The sequence below is a fragment of the Corvus cornix genome, chromosome 12 (assembly GCF_000738735.6).
Source record: "Corvus cornix cornix isolate S_Up_H32 chromosome 12, ASM73873v5, whole genome shotgun sequence".
Classification (NCBI taxonomy): Eukaryota; Metazoa; Chordata; class Aves; order Passeriformes; family Corvidae; genus Corvus; species Corvus cornix.
The window spans coordinates 3,170,954-3,186,461 of NC_046342.1; the positions used below are offsets into that span (position 1 = coordinate 3,170,954).

General features: G+C 42.2%; 1 protein-coding gene and 1 non-coding gene across 5 annotated transcripts in view; both read right to left on the reverse strand.

Annotated features, from left to right (window-relative positions):
* IARS1 (isoleucyl-tRNA synthetase 1) overlaps nucleotides 1-14,294 on the reverse strand; it is an 89,208-nt gene extending 74,914 nt beyond the window's left edge. For 2 of the 4 annotated variants that reach the window (XM_010409753.2, XM_019292063.3), the window contains exons 1-6: nucleotides 14,207-14,294; nucleotides 12,442-12,531; nucleotides 10,055-10,174; nucleotides 9,382-9,538; nucleotides 8,797-8,916; nucleotides 5,869-5,951 (exon numbers count right to left, since the gene is read on the reverse strand). In XM_010409753.2, the coding sequence (XP_010408055.1) occupies nucleotides 5,869-5,951; nucleotides 8,797-8,916; nucleotides 9,382-9,538; nucleotides 10,055-10,173 (479 nt within the window). In that variant the 5' untranslated portion in view covers nucleotide 10,174; nucleotides 12,442-12,531; nucleotides 14,207-14,294. The other 2 variants (XM_019292065.3, XM_019292064.3) reach the window with 2 other exon arrangements.
* LOC120410705 lies at nucleotides 11,788-11,921 on the reverse strand. Its single transcript, XR_005603024.1, has one exon. It is a non-coding gene; the product is annotated as a small nucleolar RNA SNORA84 (small nucleolar RNA).
* Nucleotides 14,295-15,508: the final 1,214 nt, after the last annotated feature.

Genomic DNA, 15,508 nt, shown 5'->3' on the forward strand with positions numbered 1-15,508 from the left:
CAATGGAGATTTTAAGTTTATCAACTTAGACTTGTATAAATCCAGATCAGTCTTTTATAAAAATGATCCCGGAATATAGAGTCACCAGCTTTCAGCATACAAATTTGAGCTGGCTAACTGCACAAGTTTTTGTGTGAGTTAAAATAACTTTAAATGTATGCTTACCCCCTCAGAGCATAATGAAGGCAGCCTGTGACAAGTGACAGCATTCCTACTGAAGGTGTTCTATTTGCCTTTCAAAACCAGTAACTAAAATACCTATAGAAAAAGGCTCCACTTTACTTTCTATAGAACACTGCCTACTAACAGCACACAGAAACTACTCTGAGAAACACTGAATATTTAATTCAGCTGTAAATATAACTGTAAACTCAGGGAGCTGCTCAGGAAAGGTGAGCACAACACAGAGCTACCAAGCTCCCAATCCAGGCCAGCATCTCCCTCCTGTGGCAATCCCATCCCATTGCACACCCCGGGCTCCAGCTGTGCACTGCAGAGCAGGGATGGGCTTCCACACCACATCCCTCTCCTGAGCTTCTCACAGGCCACAACGAGCACTCATTTGGAGGTTATCACACAGCCATTCACACGGAATAAACAGAATTATAATTGAGTCAAGACTGCTGTTTGATACCACAGCCCTCATTACCACTACAAAAGCTCTTTTGTTATCTCAAAAAAATGGCTCTAAATGGCTTCCTTAACTAAAAAGCTTCTGTGAGCTGCTGGTGTGTGACCACCAGACTTGCAGAGATGATTCCCAAAGAGCTCCCTGCAGCAGCTCCCACCTGAAACACAGCACCTGCCAATGATGAGCCTAGTTCTAACAGTAAGAGTCACTTACAGGTGGCACTTAAAGGCATCACAGTATTTTAGACAATAACCTCACAAAACATGGTTTAACCCTCACGTTTAAAAAATGCTGACACTTTGCAAGAAAGGGGCTCCAGGTTTGTAAGCCAAAATTGAAACTGCAGTGCTATCTGAAAGAAAAATAATAACCTAAGGAAACCACAGAGCTCCTTTCTAGTGACAAACAAAACACAGAAATGAGAAGTCAAACCCTGTTCCTCTAATTCTGCTACATTTCTCCTCAAACATAAACACATTTAGTTTCATCCTCTTGGCTGAGGGAGCAGCACTCAGACCTTTATTAAGAAAAATGCAGTTTGGGAAAAGGTGAAATTCAAGATGCGTATTTCAGCTTCTTGTTAAGAGAGAATCTGGTCCCTAAAGGTGCAAGGAATGTTTAACTTCCAAAGTGATACCAATTTGTTGTTCCTGAAATGTGATGATGGGTTAACACAGCTGGTTCAAGCCCAGTCAATAACAAAGCCTTGCTCTCTCCAGAACTCCCAAGAAACCAGAACCTTGCTGCAGTATTTGTTCATCCAAGTCACACACACAGCACACAAACACCACATGGATTTAATCAAACTCCTGCAGAGCAAGGCTTGGCTTCCAAAAGATACTGAATCAGTCAGTACAGCACTCCAAACAGCCCTGGCATCCCACACGAAATCCAACATCTCTCACTATCCTCAGCAGATGCAAAAGCAAGCTGCACTTCTCAAACACGTACATCCAGTTCACATCAAAGAGAGGGATTTGATCTTGGAGCTTCCCAAGTTCTTAATGCCATTCCTTTGGGGGATCAAGGGGCTCTGTTTGCAATGATCAGTATCTAATCCAACCTTTCCAGAAAACTAACTCATAATTAACACTGAGATTTATTTTCAAACACATATAAAGTGCTTTCCCCCCTTTTTAAAGAAAAAACACCAGGACCTGTAAACAGTTCTGCGGGCATTAGCACAGCAGGATCTAGAGGTCTATGATTTCAACATACCCATGGTATTATAGGTAAATGGACAAAATTATTGCTATGTGACCTCACATCAGTTCGTATCAAGATAAAATGACAATTTTATAGCCTCTGTAGGCCTATCAAACACATCCAGGCACAAACACCATGCTATGTAAGAAGCTCTGTCATTTCCAAGTTCAGCAAACACTGCATCCTAACAGCATCATGGGAAGCAGAGCTTCCGAGGAAAAGGTTTTCCCAGGACTCATAAGCAACACTTGATAGACAAGATAAAATCAAAAAGAAAGCAACAATCAAAAACAGATGATTAAGGAAAAAAAAAAAAACAGAAAAAACCCGCTCCAAAAACACTGAACATGAATCAAAAAAGCATTAACTTAGGTAGAACATGAATTCCACTAACAAACACAGCCTGTCTTTAGAACAGTATGTTGGAAAGACATCTCTTTAAGAAAGTCAAGAAAAGTATTTATTTGTTCCAGGGCCTAGGAATTGTTAAGTACAGAAGTTATCAAAAATTATGCTCAACTGCCACTGAGAGCTTTAAAATCCTGGCATACAGAGATCATCCAGCTCCAGGTCTAGCCTCCAAGTTGTAGTCTTTGGAACAGTGTATTTGTTGAGAGATTCTGGATCAAGCCAGAAATGCAAAATACCTGTGTAACAGGAAATGTGAATATCTAAAATGGATGCTAAACTTATCCCAAAGGTCAGGCATGGGACTACAGTGTACTCCTCCTTCAAAATACAGGTAAGGAGATACAACAACAAGGACTGGAATGGTGAGAAGGTAACAACAAGGGGACTAGAGAACTTAATGCACAAAAGAAATACAACAATGAGGAAAAAAAATACAGGTTGCTCATAGAAAAACTGATAAATCAGATTTCTTATGACCGGTATCTCTCTAGAGAATCACTAGTCATGGAATGCACAGAATGCAACACTGATTTCCACTAGGACCAGAGATGTGTTGTTCTGAGAGCATGCTGGTTTAATGCTGAGTGCTGGTCCTGTCTCAGGGCAGGCCGGGGGTGACCCCAGCTCTCCCTGGCACCTCCTCCCAGAGCTCCATCACCAAGGGGAGCTCAGGACTGTCCCTAACGCGGAATCAGGCTCAGCCCGCAGTTGCTCATTCGGGCACTAGATGGTGACAGGAATCTGCTCAAGCAACCCTTCAGAGGAGCAGGAGGAGAGGCCAAGGCCTGGGCATCACCCCGGGACCAGCAGAGCCGTCCCCTCGCCCCGGCACCCCACAGGCTGCTTCCCCGGAGCCCAGGGAGAACTGCGCCCCAGGAGCAAACTCACATCCAGCCCCACACATCCAGCCCCACACCTGTGCAACAAGCCAGCAGTGAAGACAATCATTTATAGTTACTCCAACTCCCAAAGGTTTCTTTCAGACCACCTCAGTAGGAAGTTTAAGCTCCCATCAAACTCCTCTCCCTTTCACTGGATGTCTCGTGACCATACAAAAAAAAGGCAAGAACATATTGCATGTTTGTGCCGTGCCAGCTCAAGATCACTGTCATTGCACAGTTCCAGTGAAGGGCACTCCTTAACTGAGATCCAAGCCACTGCAGGACAAACTCTACAGAATTAGAACTTAAAAGTTCTACTTAAGTTATTTAATATATACAGAGTTGACTGTATCTTAACATCGAAAGCAGTACAGTATCACCTCTTACTGACACCACCTTTCAACCCTCCCCTGAAAAACTCTGCCAGGATACCACAGTTCCACCAATGAATGTTTTTTTGTAAGTCAAAATTTAGCAGGCTGAAAATTCAGTTTAGTCAGTCATCATATGACATAGCACCAAAGTGCCAACAAAGCAGTCATTGCCACCAGGACAATTATAAAAGATGAAAAAGAAATGCTCTCTAGCATTCTGAGCTTATTAATATTGTTTTGTAGAGATACTAGATAACAGATGTATTTGGTGTCTGAGTCCTAAATTATTTCCAATCTAAATGATTTGGATTGAATCAGCCACCACTGAAAACAACATTTATCACAAGTACTGGATTATCTCACTGAACTCAAGAGAAACACAGAAGGAAACACCACATGTCACAAAGAAATTCCAGTTGAGACCACTCCAGAGCTGCAACCCTCAAGAGGAGCTATAGACCAGAAAAAAAATAACCTAAACAGACTGGTTTAGCTGATTATAAGACTAAAGACAAACTCCTTACCATATTTTAACCATAAAACCTACAGTTGCCATGCCCACTACCATTTTCACAATCAGGTTTTTTTCTGGACCTAAAATCAGCATTTTTCTCCCACAGACAGAACAACAACAAGGTAAAAGCACTGGACAGGCCAATGCAGAAATTAATCTACAGTTTCTCTTTCGTACATAGCTGAAGAGTAAATTTTAAAACTTTTTTTAAAGAATTTCAAAAGGAGCTCATATATGCATATATTTATGTTTAAAATCAACTGAGAGAGAAGCATAGAACCTACAGCTCAAATTAGCACTCCTGATGGACATGAAAAGTAACTTCAGGAACATCTTTTGGGTCTGATGATTGCCTAGGTAACCATCCAATTTATTTTCTTTTATTTTTAGGAAATTGTGCATTACCCTGTCAAAAGCACCACTCTAATTGCAGTGACAGGGCTCTCTTTAAGCATCATCTCCCTCAGCCCTGAGACAGTCCTAGGAGACTTTCCCAAAAAAACCCAATTTTTCAAAACAGAAAATGCATTTCATTACATGACTTAACAGAAACTTAACACTATCAGGAAGCAAAAAAAGTACAATTAAGTGGCTGTCTGCCTACGTACTTCCTGAAATTTTTCTGAGTTTTCAGACCCAAAGTTTATACTTTAGAGTCTGTAACAAAGCAAGCATTAGGAGGTGATCTCTGTGACAGGTGAAAGACCAGAAACTGCCTTTTGAAGAGGTGGTGGGAGAAACAAACCACCAAAAAAAAGGTTTGGGCTGCTGAGCAAGACCCTGCAGCTAGCTCAAGTCAGGTTTGGTTTTTAAGCTTCCAGTTAAACAGAATTTGAGATGCCACTAAGTATTTTTGTGATTTACAAAACAAAGGTTTCTTGTCAGTTTTGGCTTTTTAATTATGCAGGGTTTCTTCAGCTGAGTTAGTTAAACATCTGCTGCCTTCCCACCATCTTTCCAATGCTCACTGAAATCTCACTGGCACTTCAGCCCTCTGCAGTGGCTTCAGGGACATCTAAAATGTCTGTCAATCCATTATCATAACTTTATGAAACTAACTGTATGATTAAAGCTGATTAGTAAAACTAATCTTAACAAACATCCAATAATACTTTAATATACACATAATTTGCTTTACAATGGCTTTTTGTCAGCATATACTCTGCTGAACCTTTCCCTGCAATTCACCTTGTCATTCTATCACCCAGAAGACCCAAAGCTGCCATTTCTTCACTGTGTTAAACCAATCTTATTATCCTCTTAACCTGGAAGGTTGTATTGTCTTTTGAAATCCCAACAGGCACCCTGAATACATTGCCAAAACACCCAAACTTTACTTAGCTCTGCACCAGGAGTCCAAGACAGTTGTCAAACTGTGCTGCCAAGAAAAAGATAACAGCAGATTCACAGCCTCTAAATTCAGGCTTGAAGAAGAGGTTTGGAGCTAAACTGAGCTTGGACAGTTTGCCCATTTACAGCTGACAGTGTGAAGAACATCAAGAATGCAGAGATATAACGTAATTTCCTACACCAACCAAGGAACATATTAATAGATCTTCAGAACTGCTTCTAAGTTGACATGGAGCAGTGAGATTTCAGGGCTCACTGAAGGCAGTATTGGTGCACTTTATTTTGCAAAGCCCTGCTACCCTGAAGAAGGGAAAAATGGGACAATTAATTCCGTCACTGGGACTTCAAGAGATTTCACATCACTTTAATTACTCTGCCTGATGTTTTATCTGCATTTGGCATTTTCAGAACAGTGCCAGTGATACATGGACCAGCACAGGTTTGCAATGACTGAAGCCTTTTTCACATTTCAAATCCATAAAGCAATACATGTTCACTTACCACACAGACTCCATGAACTCAGGGTAAAGAGTTTTATAGTCATTTTCAAAGTCAATCCAGCGTCCTAATCTGGTAACACTGAACTGTTAAGACACAAACACAGAGATTAAAAGGCACCTTAACAGTGTATCATCACGATACGTGACTAATATTTATTCTGTAAAATAAGCATCAAATGGGTTTTTAAGTGCAGTGTTTGTCCCATATTAATGAAATACATCCATAAAATATTTTAGCCTGATAATAGTTCCAAACAGTGTATTTAAACAGGCAAAAATAAGGAAGGAATGAAACCATGAGCATGGTTATTTAGAACCAAGGTCACACAACAGGCAAATGTGTTCAACGCAGCAGAAATGGTAGATCATTTGGATCATTCATCAAATAGAAATGGTGAATCACTCAAGGTTCAGCCAAGGTTCAAATGCCTGAAAATTGCTTTTCATTGCAGTGGTCTTACTTCTATTTTTAAGACTGCTTGTTGCAGAGACAGTGAAAACCCAGAAGACGTAGTCTATCAGCTTTCAGTTACATGAAAACATGATGTAACTTGAAGACAAAGAAATGCTGAAAGAAATCGATACGTGACAAGTTATCAAACTATTCCAGGGCCAACTGCCTTCTCTGACTTCCCAAAGCCATGAGAGGGCTGCCAAAGCCCCAGGAGTGACAGGTGCTCGTCCCTCCCTCAGGACAGATCATGGTCACATCCATGGCCCAGCAGGCAGACACTAATGAGGAATGAGCCAGCTATGGGATTCACTGGGACAAGTGGGATTTCACAGCCACCCAAACCCCCAGCTCTGCAGACAGCCAAGCCAGCGACACCTGTCCTGACACTGTGAGACACAGCCCTCACTGAATGTCAAACCAGCAAAGTGAACACAAAGCACATTCATTCTCTCACCTCTACACTTTCATACAAGACCTGAGCTCCCGACACGTATCAGTTTTCATCCTGACCTTTAAGCCACACTGACATTCCACTAATAAGATCCATAGCCTAGGACTGATTAGTACAAGGATCCACAAGATTGGAGCATTATGTTTGGTCTCGGTTTTGTAAGATCTCACACAGCCAAGGAACCTTTTTTATTTTTTCTTAAGTCTCAAATATTTGCTAACCACTCCAGGCAGAAAATAAACACTCTATCTAACAGGAATGTTGGTAATTCCTCTCCTAGCCCTATTCCAAAATACTTGAATTTATTACAAGTCAAAAGATATTTTAACAAATTTCATTATTTTTATTTATCAACTAAAATACACACAAGCATGCACAAGTTTACAAACAAAACAAAATACAAAATCCATTCACCACCCAAAAGATCAAGTGCTTGGATTAACCAGCACTGCAAAAACACCAGTTCCTGAAGCACAGCAAGTTAAAAGGTATGGAAAATGCAACACATGTTCTAGGTTTGGCTGGGATAGAGTTAATTTTCTTCCTCATAGCTGGTAAGGTGCTGCGCTCTGGATTTAGTACAGGAATCATGTTGTTAACCCACTGCTGGCTTAGGTGCTGCTGCACAGCGCTTACCCTAAGCAAGGAGTTCTCAGTTTCCCCGGCTCTGCCAGCAGGGAGCTGCACAAGGAGCTGGGTGGGAGAACAGCCAGGACAGCTGATCCCAACTGGCCAAAGGGACATTCCATAGCACAGAACAGCGTGCCCAGTAGAGAAACTGAGGGGACTTGGCCAGGAGCTGGGAATCACTGTGCAGAGACAGACCGGGAATCACTCAGCAACTGGACTGGGCATCACTTGGTTTTCCTGGATTTTACTCCTCCCTCTCTCTCCTCTTTTACTACCATTATTATCAATAGCATCATTACAATACTTTATTTTGTTTCAATTAAACTGTTCTATCTCCACTCACTGGTACTTGGCTGCCAGCTGAGGTTAAACCACCACAACAAATCAGAATGAATCTTGCTATTTTTATTTCTAAAAGCAACAAAGAATTATTGATGATGGGTTTGAAATACAACATTTCAGAGTGTAGATGAATGAGTGTACATTTGAAAAAAAACAAACTGTCTGCTTTTCATCCAGCCACTCACTGAGGTTTAGGCCACAGCTACTCTACCCAAGGCAGCTCTGGGTTCTTCAGACACTGGCCATAACTTCAGAATTCTCCCAAGGGCAAGAGGCAAGTGATGCTCAAATAAGAAATTGCTATTTCCATGAAAAGAAATGCAGCAGGACTAGAGAACATGCAGAGGAGTGTGATGAAGTAGAACAGCTTTTGCATGAGGAAAACTTAAAATAATTAAGACTGTTCTGTCTAGGAAAAAAAAAGATGGTTAAGATAAAGCTTTATTGGAAATCATTTTATAGAACTACCATTCTTCCAACTCGCACACACCAACACTCTCCCTCTGTTCCTGGGATGCAAAGCTGACACCAGTATTCTCTGGGAAGACTGAGAGTTTACACACACCACCTGTGACAAAACCAGATGTGAGAATTTCTGTTCTTCCAAAAATACAAGCTACTACCCTGCACTCTGGCAATGAAAAGACTGGGGGAAGAAGAAGCAGAAAAGCAGTGAGGTTAATGTTAATTTTCTTTAATGGCTCCATTTGAAAACCAAAGACAGATCTTTCATTTTTCTATACAAGAGAAGACACAAAGAAAGAGACAATGCTCAACATATCTATTATTTGTTCAGTGTATCTTATTAGACACTCTGAGCTCCAGGTAACCTGCAAGTAACCTCCTCTTGACAGCACCAGCAGTCTGTTCTGAGCCACAATGGTGCTCTTTTTTTCCCCCTTTCAGGATCACAAGGGAGAAACACAGTAGCTTAAAGACATGAGATTTATGCACATAATCAGACAAAAGGATGAAGTTCACCCTACCTGAAACACTTCTGCACAAATACATTTAGAAATGCTCAGCAGAACATGGACTGAGCCTTCACTTACCTCCCACTCCTTGGCGTATCTCATCACAATCCCTCTGCACTCTTTGTTGTAAGCTTCAATCCCCATCTTTGCCACATCCTCTGGCCCTTTAATGCCTAAAGTCTTGTCAATCTCATATTCCTGGGAGCATGGAAAACAACCAAACAAAACATCCTGTTATCAAAAGCTTTCAGGATTTCCCTGCAGAGTTTATTTATGTCCTATGCATTCTAATGAGGCTCAGGGGCCTCCTTTAACCTTTCGAGATTTCACGAGAGCTGCACCTGAACTAGGCAGGATTTCAAAGGGTCACCCTGGCATGACTGTTCCTTCAGTATCATTAGAAAAATAAACAAAACACCAGTTTCTGCAATAGGCACCAAATAAATACAGCTTCATAGCAATGAACAGAGTGCAGGTGACCAGCAGGAAGCTCCTGAACTCCCCACACACAAAAGCCAGAGCAACACACTGGACAAGGAACTTCCATTTCTCTTTTAGCAACAATACCAGGTATAAAAGCAACGGAAACATGAGTGATAAGCAGGGAACAACAGCGAAAGAGGAACCAACAGAAGTATCTGTAGGTAAATTCATGACACATACCACAGGTAAGCCGTGGCAATCCCAGCCAAACCTTCTGTCAACATGAAAACCACTCTGATGAGCAAATCTGGTTACTATGTCTTTGATGGTTCCTGCAAGAATATGGCCATAGTGGGGGAGCCCAGTGGCAAACGGGGGGCCATCATAGAAGTTAAACCTACAACATAAAACATTCCTCATTAAAGCAAAAACTGAGTAGCAGGGCTTCAGACAGGGTGACTCTACCTGTATCCTTATACTACTTATGTTTTACTAGGAGAATATCCATTCCTTCCTTTTCCACCATCAGTCAGCACAGGTGCCACGCTGGCAGTGGGACTAAAGGGAACATTCCAACTTGTTCAGTTCCTACCACTGCCAGTTCTACCAGGATTCCCATGGGAACATCCCAGCACGGTGCTCTACAGCTGCCACAATGGGAGGATTTCTTTGCTTACCTCCCCATTCCACTTACAAACACACCAGGCAGGAAATTACAGGTTTACTGCTACTGTTTGAACACTGCTGATTCTTCACAAAGTGAAATATAAAGGGACAGCAGCATGAGCCAGGCCTGCTGTTGGCAAAGGCAGCAGCTGCTGTTTACAGAACCAAGGAAAAACAAAGAGTAATTACAGCTAAGCCAACCCTGCACTGCCATGCACAGTTGCTGCAGCTTTCAACAGATTCTTACCTAGGTCTGTTCTTTGATTGCTTCAGGCATTCTTTGAAACAATTAAGATTTTTCCAGAGCGTCAGTATCTTCTCTTCCTCATTTGGAAAATTTATGTTTTCTGGAACTTGTTGAACCATTCTTTCCCAACAAGGATAGAGAAAAAAACATATTGAACAGAAGTGAGAAAAAGGTAACTCCACAAATACAACTTATATCTTACAAATCCATATCACCAATCCAGAGCTTGGTTTTCCAAAGAGCCTGATTCATTGCAGGCATGGAAGCAAGCACTCTATTCTAAAAAAAACTTAATTTTGACTGAGTTTTGGAACAGGAAAAGGATTCTCCATTCTTCTACTATGATTGTTCCCTTGTGTATTTCTGTTTCCTAGAGAAAAAAGTCAAAGGGCAAATTATTTTTTGGTTACAGCTTTGGGATTTTTTTCTTTAGGAAAAATTTCCAAGTTCCAACTGACCCTTCAGCACCAGTTTGTACCAGAGAGTTTCACTTTAAACTACTGAAGAAGGGGCTTCTTTTCACTGTACTTTTATTCACACCGTTCAGATGTTTAAAAGAGCATTTTCCATCAGGCTATGCCAGCATTCTCAGATGCCCCTAAAAGCAGCCAGACTGCAGAAAGCACAGTTGAAAAACATTGCAAAGATGAATATGTGTTTTAGAAGTACATTAAAACTAAGCCACAACAGGCTACTTCATTGCTGTAGAAGCAACACAGGGAAGAGGAATTCTCAACATAATTAGGAGCACACAGCAGAGTTGCCTGGTTCCAGACCTGCTACAAGATAGAAAGGGGTCAGATTTCAACAAAATGCCACGGCAAGAACTAAGCAAAGCTCTGGGGAATAAGGGTGTTCAAGACAGGAGCTCCCCAACAGGAGAAAACTGGTTAAGAAGGTTGTAACAGATGATGCTACAGAATAAAAGGGTTCTCCCACCTCTCCCTTTATTGCTCCTGAGCACTTACACCGGAAGTAGCTACTACAGCCTTGAGCTTCCCTCAGCATTAGAGAATTACAAGTTATGGCACAAGACCTGAGCCTTGTGATTTACTCAGGTTTGTAAATACTAACTATGAATCAGCAACAAAGGCAAATGCATGAAGACAATTCTTCCAGTTACAGCTGAAGTCCCAAAACATTTGCCTAAATGGAACCCAGACCACCACAGAAACTTCCAGCTCCAGGCTTGAACCCATATGAAAAAATGTGCTACAGGCCAATTCCACCGCTCATACTTTCTGTATTCATGACAAACCATTCTCTCCACTAGTAAGCCCAAATTATCATTTATCATTATCGTATTATTATAATTGAGAAACCCACAACCTGGTGCACAGCCAACACAGCATTTGGAGGGGACATCAGGGGCTGACAAGGAACACATGGACACGGCGTGAATGCATTTCTTAGAAGGGTAATAACCAGCCTTAGCACAGTGAGTTAGTCTATACACAGCTTGTAGGAGAATTCTCACCAGTCTGCCTCAAAGCACTGATTAGGCTGTGTCATTTCTCAGTGATTTGATCACAGAGACAATGGAAATGATAAAAGAATTCAGCTTTAAAGCTTTTATCTCCCACAAGCCAGCTGACCTGAGGAATAAGGATCTGCATGTTCTACTCAGCTCAAGCTCAGCCCTCCCAAATTAGTGATAACTGCAAAGGGTTTGGAGACTGGCCCAGCTGTCAGGGCTGTGTAACCGAACAAATCAGCTGCGGGCTGGGGGTTTGGGCTGTGCCTGTGACCGGGCTGTGGAGGCTGCTCACGGATCACAGACTCCCTGCGTAAATCACAGAGTCACTGTGGGCCCATTCTCCCAACTGCAGCACTGCACGGGCAAAGCAGTGTCCAGTAACCACAGGGCACAAATCCATACACGCTCTCAGCAACATTAGAAGTTTATTGCATCAAAAGCAGGGGGAAAAAAATACTGTTGAGAATTAATATGCAACCATCACTACCAGTTGGGTTTTTTTTCCAAGTTACAAACCAGAATTTTAAACAGACTGACTTAAAAGACAAAAGCACATTGAAAATCTCACCATGGCTCAACCTCAGCTGAGCAAAAAAGCCAGGATCTAGCAATCAATTTATAGACAGAGGTATGAATATCTCTGCAGCACAAAAAAAGCTCATTATAAGCAATCTAGGTATTTCAGAGAATAATCAAGGGCAACTCATTACTTTGAACACTGACTGAGCAAAAACATCACAAATCATGTTACAGAAATTATTTTACGTATCTAATAAAACCACATTTTCAGACAACACATTTACAGAACTCAGTAAACACAAGGAGGGTTCTCCATTCATTTTCTGCTGACAAAAAGTGATAAAGTTTAAGACAACGTACCCTTAAGCAAGTTTTTATTAAGTACACTCACTTTTCTAGAGGATAACAACATTCATTAGGAAAGATGTGAAAGTTTGAAGATTGTACGACAGCAGTCTGAGACTTAGACTGGCCTTCTTATCTACAAAAAAAAAAAACAAACATGCATTAAAACCATAAAAGCAAGTTCAAGTACGCTTTTTTAAATATTAAGATTTATCCTTAAAAAAATCAATAAAAATTCAATTAAAATACCAGTATGAATGAAGTGAACCCATATTTGAGAAACAGAGTAGTACTTTACGTACATCAGATATACGATTAAAACAAAGTGGGTTTCAAGATATTAATCATTTTGTTGACTGAGAACCTGTAAGTATAAAGACATAGGCTGAACTAAAGGTGTACAAAAGCTCTTCTGATTTCCAGGGGTTTATGAAGAGTCTCTTACTCTTGTTCCAGTCACCTTCTCCCACAAATTATTCTGTAGAAGAGACCAAAGCTCCCTTCAAAGACAAGGAACCTCCTTTCTCCATCTACAGCTGCCTTCTCCAAACTTAATGCTCTGTTTTCCATATACACCTGGCACCCCATTTCTGCCTTTTTAGGTACTGTTCTGGGGTAAGATAAATTTAAACTGTTCACCTGATCATCAAAATTCTCCATTTCTACAAGGGACCGAAACAACCACTAAAACAAAAGGAAGGATGGATGGGAACAGAATGCTAAACTACAGAACAAATGTTCCTTCTGAAAATCTTGTACTAATGTCTCATACAGGGAATAAAATTTCAACACCATCCCAGCTGTCCTCCTGCAAGGAGGGTTTCCTGTAATACTGAAAAGCCAATTAAGACATTGCTAAAGCAACAAGCATACTGCTCAATTAATGCTGTATTTAGACACAGATGTTTCATGCTATGCAGGAACCCAGTTTTACAGTTTTTGTATCTTGTGATGGCTTAAGAAATTTTTGTCGTCATCATACTACCTTGATTAAAAATGTAACATATCATTGTGAAGGAAAAGCAATCTAGGTTACCTTGAAATAACTTTGAACTATGTATTTTTAAGAAAACCTCAGAAACCAGTGACAGCTGAGTTACTGAACACTGCTTTTATGTGACAACTAAATTCTATTACCTGACAGCTGCTTTCTAAGCATATCACCACCAAACCCAATAAAAATGCTTCCTGCAGTTTCCAAAAGGCTCCCGTGGTGTGGGAGCCAACGTTTGCTGGAGATATCAAAGTCATCGCAGCTGCAGCAATAAAAAGGGTGCATTCATCAAACCCCCTCCATTAAAAGGATGCTGAAGGGAATGCTTTAGACATATTACACGTAAGGGACCTTAAGTTTTTTGTAAAGATAACTAATGAAATCAAGACTTGCTAAGTATTAAGCCCTACAATACGGCACCTGGTCAACCTTTAGTAAGTATCTGCTAGAAGTAACCTCACAATTACAGAGAAAGGAAAAAATCTGTGCAGCACCCAAGCAGTAAAACACACATGAACGTGACGTGGTACACACAAAACACGAGCTCTGAAAAGTCGCCGATAATGTTAAACCCCACACGGGAGCTGCCAGCCCGGCCAGACCCTGTTACCGCCGTGACAGCACAGGCAGCTGCCGGCCCACGAGCCGCCGCTTTCATGGGACACCCTAAAGGTGCCGCCCGGCACCGGCTCCCGCGCCAAGCGCCCTTACACGCTGCTGGAGCCGCGCCGCTCTCGCGTCTCGGAGCCGCCCGCCCTGAGCCCGGCAGGGCCGTGAGGGGGCTGAGGGTCCGGCCCGGGCGGTGCTCCCCGCTCACCTCGGTCCCGCCATGATGCAATCGCGCCCTGCGCAGCATGGCCGGAAACACCGGCGGCGCCAAAGCCAATCAGCGCGCGGCTCTCTCCGGCCGCACAAAGGAGCTTTGTAAGGCGGCCGCCCATTGGGCGTGAGATGTCCCGGCGCGGCGCGTCACGGCGGCGCGAGGCAGCTCGGGAAACTGTTCCCGCGTGCCCGCCCCGCGGCTCCTGATTGGGCGGGGCCGGGGCGGGGCCGGGGCGGGGCTGTAAGTACTCTCAAATATCTCAAGATAGCAATTCTTAAGAGTGTAACTACAAAGTAATTCAAGGTAGTAATTCTTAGTAATTCTTAAGGCTGTAACTATAACAGAAGTCCCTCCTCTGCTGCTGTGCCCCAACTAAAAAAAAAAAAAAAAAAATTAAAAAACCAACTTGTAGATGGGTTCCCACCTGTCAAAGGAAACTTAAGGGTTTGAAAAAGGTATTATCGCTGGCTGGCAGCGACTGAGAAACTACAAAACATTTCATGATACATTAAATAACGTTTCCTCCACTTTTCCAGTGCTGAAAACAGCTGTGAAAAGGCTCTCAACAGGGAAAAATAGAAGTGAGATGGGGAGGTGAGTGAGGGAGGTGGATGCTCTTCCCAGCTTGCACACCTGAACCCCGACCAGAACAGATCGTGGAGAATGAGGGTCAGGTCAATAATGGCACAAACTGTTCAGCTGCCTGCAGGTACTGATTTCAAATTGCTCTAAAAACTTGCTTACTAATACAGATGCAGGTATCAATTAGAGTTTTCAATGAAAGCTTTAGATTTTGATTTGCAGGGCTGGGTACAGGATGAACTCACTGGTCTGTGCAGGGCAGTGTCAGTGTGTGGATTAGAGATAATCCAGATGCGAAGGGAAGCACGTTACCTGGAATTCTCACCTGCTCAAAGTAGCACAAGACTGCTCTCTACACAAAATTTCCTACATCCTTCTAGAACAGCTAAAAAAATGCAGACTCAATCTGCACCAAGCCCAGAAAAACAGAAGAGAGTATGGGAACTGAGGCCAAACTAAACTGGGCTGACCAGCAGGACAGAAGAGACTGGATGCATGTGGTTGCCAGGGCAGAGTCTCTTGTACAAACACAGAGCTTCTGGGATGTTCTGTATCCAGGAGGGAAGTTTGGAGTGGCAGAAGTTTATTCAAGCCATACTGCTGCCTAATACATCTATGAAAAAGCCTGTGACAACCCAGGACGTGGATCCTACCACACGATGTGGAATTTCTTTATAAACATCCTCATGAACTCTGAAAGCGCTGCAACCTCCC